The sequence below is a fragment of the Perkinsus marinus genome (genome assembly GCF_000006405.1).
Source record: "Perkinsus marinus ATCC 50983 genomic scaffold scf_1104296970664, whole genome shotgun sequence".
Classification (NCBI taxonomy): Eukaryota; Perkinsozoa; order Perkinsida; family Perkinsidae; genus Perkinsus; species Perkinsus marinus.
Genome location: NW_003202385.1, coordinates 38,568 through 44,371, shown reverse-complemented (window position 1 = coordinate 44,371; position 5,804 = coordinate 38,568). Strand labels below are relative to the sequence as shown.

Below are 5,804 nucleotides of genomic sequence, written 5' to 3'. Positions count from 1 at the left end.
AATACATACTGCGATATTTCAGCGCGTAATTCGTTGCGCACGAGAACTTTTGAGCGCAAAGATTGGTTCTAGCTCTGGGTGATCCTCTTGACATTATGTTTGAATTTCAGTCTCTACGTGAAGTCTTTCAAAGGCTACCTATTCAGGAGGGATCGTAACGAGCCCGAACGTTCGAGGAGCGGCTGGAGATGCGTCAAGTCTGATCACCCTCCTGCAGGAAGCCTCAAGTGCAAAGCTCGGTTGACTATCTCAGGCGATCTCAACGGACCGGCCAACATGTTAGTTGTGAAGAATATTGATTAGGTGGCTGAGCATGTTTGTGGGGCCCGAATGCAGGGAAGGTGGTTCTGGTGAATTCCATGAAAAAAGCCATGGAACTGTCAGCATTCGAGAAGAAACCAGCCGAGGTTTACGACTACGTCACCGGAAGGTCGCCTCCTCAGTACATCGAGCAGTTGCCAAAGCGGTCTTCGGTTATGGAGAACCTCCGTAGATTCAAGGAAAAGAACCACCCGCTGCCGAAAGCTCCTAAGCAGCGTTGTGGGTTTGAGATTCCACCTGAGTTCAGTCACGCTATCATCGGGCAGGAGGTTCGTCCTACACTTGTCTATGACTCCGGCAAGGATGACAAGGACCGAATCCTCGTGTGGAGTGATAAACTTTTGGTTTCTTCATTATTGTCTTGTAGTGCCGCTGTACATATTTCGGGTGATGGTACTTTCAAAACTGCCCCTCTTCTATGGGCCCAACAATATACTATTCTGTTTCGTCATGTATCTGGACGTATGGTCCCAATCATATTCGCTTTTCTCCCGAACCGACGACGACGTTCACACTGTACAGGGAACTCAACACTCTCTAGTAAATGCGCTGATTCCCACGGGCTCCGGAATTGGGCATGAAACTGGGGATGCCCCTGGTGGAACCCAGCCTTCTGATGTCACTCGGCAAGCTCACTCACAAACCCAGCAACAGCCGTCATTAGCGACTGAGCCGCAGGCTTCGGCACCCGCTGAACCGAGTTCGCAAAAACGTGACCTGAGCAATCTCGATCTCGTCTCGCTGGTGGCCGACTATCACTGTTCTCGCAGGATTGCGGGCCTGCGTCACAGCCTGTGATGGAGGGCTCTCCCGTCGACTGGGACCTGCCTCGAAGTGGGAGGAAACTAGACACTTCAAAATGCACACCTCTGATGGAGGATATGACCAAGATGCGGTCAGGGGCAGGGAAGGCACCCAGGACAGATTTCAAGCGAGTTTGTCGAATCCGAGAGGTCAAGCAAAATCCGTGACGAGATCTAGACGAGAACGAGAATATCGAAATCGGCGCTGAACCTTCCGCTGGTGCTGAGAACCCCAGAGAGGGACAAGGGTTGCTCGACTGGATACGCATACCTGCTGGTCCGTCTTATCCCTTGCCGGAAATAGTTGTGGACCTCACTGATCGTGACTGGCTGATTACCAATGGCGAGATGACTACTGATAGCATCCTGGATGTTTGGATGACGATGCTTTAGAGACAAGTGGGCGAACAAAGAGTGGTCCCTCCGCAAGCCGTTCAGCTATCTGCTCCACTGCTAGACTCCCCTGGATTCCACCGAGTGCCGACGAGTGGCATGGTTCTTCAGCCAATTGTGCTGCATAGCCAGAGCCACTACGCAGCCACGGCGAGAGTTGGTGGGACGATATACTACATGGACTCAATGGCCAAGTCGAAGGAGGATATCTCTGAACTCGCCAAGCAGCGCTTAGTAGACTTGTATGGCCCTTCAAGGACGGTCCATTTCATGGGTATTTAAAAAAATCGGGAGCAATAACTGCGCCCTTCATGTGTTAGCGAGTCTAACGCACTTTGCGCTGGGCACGGGCGACGTGGCGGCGGCAACTTTCGATGAAAGCAGACTAAGTTCCCACGCATTCCTTTGCCTCGAAAAGCGGCGCATATCGCCCTTCCCCACGATGGCAACGAAAAATATTCGAAGGCGCTCTAAGGCCGGCAACTTTACAACGTGATTGTGTGTGTCTCACTTGCCCGTTTCTTCAACTTCTCGGTTTCTCTGTAGTGTGATATCAGTGTCTCGTTAAACATTGGAGTCTGCCCTTCGTTGTCAATGACCGTATCTCGCCAGAAGAGAATTTCACACTAGTGGGTACCTGAGAAACGGCCCGAAACGGGAGCCAAAAATCAGAATCGCGCCGAGAGAAGTAAGACATTCACGTGATTTGGGATCGAACTCCCGACTTCCCGATACAGCCTCTCGCTCTCCCGGTCGAAGCAAACGACCCTGGAAAAAATCGGTTAAATTAGCTTATGCGCTCAAAAGGCGCTCCTATCCTTATGGCGCGCGCTAAAGCGCGCGCTCACTTGTAGTTTTCTACATGAAGTTTTGCGCTCAGTTGTGTTGCGCTCGGTCGTGATTGCGCTCAGTTGTGGGGTTACGCTTGAGCACTCAGTACTGCAACCTCTCTCCATGTCGTTCTTGTCCAGCGAAGCGCTGCTGATAATTTACTGCATGTGACTAAACGGCAGAGAACGGTAGAAAATTCAGAAGACAACACTACTTCTGACAGATCGAGCGCTTGCCCCCATTCACGCATCATATAACTTCCGAACATCGATTATCGTCGCAACCTAAGAGTCCTTCTTGTCCGTCCTCAAGTCAGACCACTGTGAACTCTACTCTTAAGGCCGTTCACGATCGTTCAGGTATTCAATCAGCTCAGAAATGCAATGATTCTTCGTGCCTTGAAAGTTGAAAGCCGTATTGTCATCCAACGCAGACCTCCTTAGTCATGACTTGCATTATTAAGTGGTGGCTCCCATCGCTCTAAACGAATATTCGCCGGCAATAGTACTACTATAGCGACGAACTCAATTTCATTGTGACAGAGGATGTCGCTAGAACATGCTCCACTCAGTCCCAACCGAGATCGGCATCAGAGACTATCCAGCCATGTCTTGCACTGCAATTGATTCATAGAGAAGCTCTCATGCCCTTAACTTGAACTGAGCATTCGTCTCCGTCCACGCCGGGTAACTAGCTGAGCGAAGTTGCTACAAGAGGACTTGGTAACAAGTTGGCGGAATTGATCCAGAGCTATCGGGTAAGTATTCTACCCATTGTTCTCACTTGTCAGACTTGGCCTATACACCAGAATTGTTCATGGTGACCGAGATAGTTGAGAGAGCGTGACATCAATGCAACATAGAGGGCTCCTATCATTGTGTGAGATCCTTTCCTATCACAGTGTGAGCACTGTGTGGAATACAAGCAGCCAGCGAAGCATTGTAAAATACTAGCTACGGTTTATCATACTCTACTTGTGCACTCTAGAGAGTTTAGTACGCCACGTCTTGCATCACTGAGTAACAACTCAACTATTGCCGATAGTAGAAAAAGGAACCAAGTCCTCTGTGCTTGATGTAGTTTGATCATAGGTTGTACCAGGATGATCTATTATTAATGGACTAAGCCACTAGCGAAAAAATACTGATGCCAGCGGCAGGCTATGTACAAGGACTGGAATGCCGAAAAAGATCAATAGTATAATCGGAAAATCCTGGAGTAGAAAAAAGGAAGGAGTAGAAAGAATCTCATTGCACATTATCATCATCACCAACTCTTGGTTTCCATATTGAGGGCCCAAGCGAGTCGTCTAATGAGCTGAACTTGAAGCCCTGAGTTGAACTCTCCGAAGTAGACACTAATCCACATTTCCTTGACGTAACTGCTTGTTTAGTATTCACAGAGTCGTCGTCCAAACTATCCAATCCCAAAGACGATACGATACCACTGGGAATCAATGGTATCACTGCCGCGTCGGGCCTTCCTCCCCTCAATGGGACGTTGGGCATCGAAAACCTCCTATTCGGTGATCCAGTCTTAACCTTTTCAGGAGGCGTATTCTCAAGTTCCCTGTCAGCTTGCCGCCAAAGCGCCCTATGCTGGGCATTCAAACTTATCATAGCATTTGCGAAAATCCTGTCGGCAATCTTCGGTGGTGGTCTCCTAGTCCCTGTGATAGGCAATGCTACTTGGCTACAATCAGGTAGAGTGTGCCTTCGACGAGTCAATGAGGGTTGATAGATCAGAGGAGTGCGCCCATGATCCGAACAACATAGCGATGATTCGTCATCTGCAGCCTCCTCAGCCGTCCTCTCCAGCAGCTCCTGTACAGCCGCCAACTCGGCCTCTGATAAGCCAGTTAGGTCGCAAGCAATGGTATACTCCTTCTCTGTCATCTGTGGGTCGGAATAAAACCGCAAGTTAGTTAACGATGAGAATGTGCGCTAAAAACTCCGCTTATGGACCAGTTTCGCACGCGTCAAAACGCTCAAACTGCTGCGTTCTGAGGAACTGTTGAAATATTGTGATGCCTCATGCGGTCATCTCTGCAACTCTGAGTACTATGCTTTCCATTTTGATGGTCACGTGTTTATCGTCCTACATTCAACAGAATCATCTGATAGACTCGTGCCCGAGACTCGTCTATGGTTAATCGATACGCTCCCGCGACCTCCAATGCGCCCATGTAGTCATAGGCCTGCAGCAGGCCGCCTGCTTCCACGAGGACGTCGACTACGTCACCAACTGTTACGGCCGAGACATTATAAGCTGAAACCCGTTCCAACAACTCTGGTTGTGTCAGCCAGAGTGAGATACTATGTTGAGTATGAGGGTGTTTGCTGACCAAGTCAGTTGTAACTCCGGAAGCACGCATGTCATTGCGCGGAGTCACCGATAGCAAGTTCGGTGGAAAAGTAAAGACATACAACTGATATCATTGTCGTGATGACTCAACAAGAGACTATTTATTGTCTCTTGGATCTAGGAGTGACATCAGTAACCATATATTCGTGGGCTTTACGAGCGTTCTACTGGATATGTTCTCAGACTAGCTACCACTACTTTCGCTACATACTTATGGTATACTGTCGAATTGACGTTAGTACACCATTATGGTTAGGCACAGGCCCTCAGCAAAGATAGACTTTTCATAGTTGGGGGTAATAGGCTGACCCATGCCCATTCGACGTACTTGACCTCTGCATGTTAACAACGATTATACCCGAGATGGCTCCGATTCCTACCGATCGACTTCGACTAGAACACCGACCAGTGACGATGTTCACCCTGAAATGGCTTAATAACCCTAATGTTGGTGCATTCGGTCGTATCTGTCGGCTGGAGATGGGTGAGCTATCTTGTGTCGGTCGATATCTTTCGAATGTACTGAGAGCTATCGCAGGAATGGTATTGAGGGATGCAGGCCGCCCTTCGCAGCGATAGACCCCGGCGGTTTCCATGGATAAGCTCTCTTGCCTGGACACATTGATAAGCGGTGGGGGAGCATTGAAGGAAGCGTGCGGAGACTACACGGTAAGTCCTGATATGGTATAGGCTCTTTTCGGGATATGCCGTATTGCATTTTGAATATTTTGCGAAGTGATTTGCCATCAGTTCGCATATCATCTGATTTTCACGTTTTCCAACTGATGAAGTTCGACGAATCGCCTCTTGCGGGTGAAACTCCATTATTGGAGACTACTTGGCGGCTCTAGACTCGGATAAGATAGTTTTCGACTAAATTCGGGAAGAAGTCGGTCGAGGAACCCTTCTCTGTGGTCTACTGCTCCAACGCTGCATACGTTCTTGCTGCTACCGTCACGGCCCCTCCCACCGTGTTTCGCTGAGTCTTACCCCACCAAGATGGGAGATCAGCGACAACCCTTTCCGTTACATATGGGTGGGAAGTCGTAATAGCTATGTCTATTCAGACTCCGTCGTACTAAGCAACTCCTC

At 49.1% G+C, this 5,804-nt stretch overlaps 1 protein-coding gene across 1 annotated transcript; it reads right to left on the bottom strand.

Moving 5' to 3' along the window:
• Window positions 1-3,395: 3,395 nt before the first annotated feature.
• Pmar_PMAR017061 (hypothetical protein) lies at window positions 3,396-4,255 on the bottom strand. The gene has a single exon (XM_002767439.1). It carries the CDS (start codon window positions 4,241-4,243, stop codon window positions 3,596-3,598), a length of 648 nt encoding a protein of 215 aa, XP_002767485.1. The 5' UTR covers window positions 4,244-4,255; the 3' UTR covers window positions 3,396-3,595.
• Window positions 4,256-5,804: the final 1,549 nt, after the last annotated feature.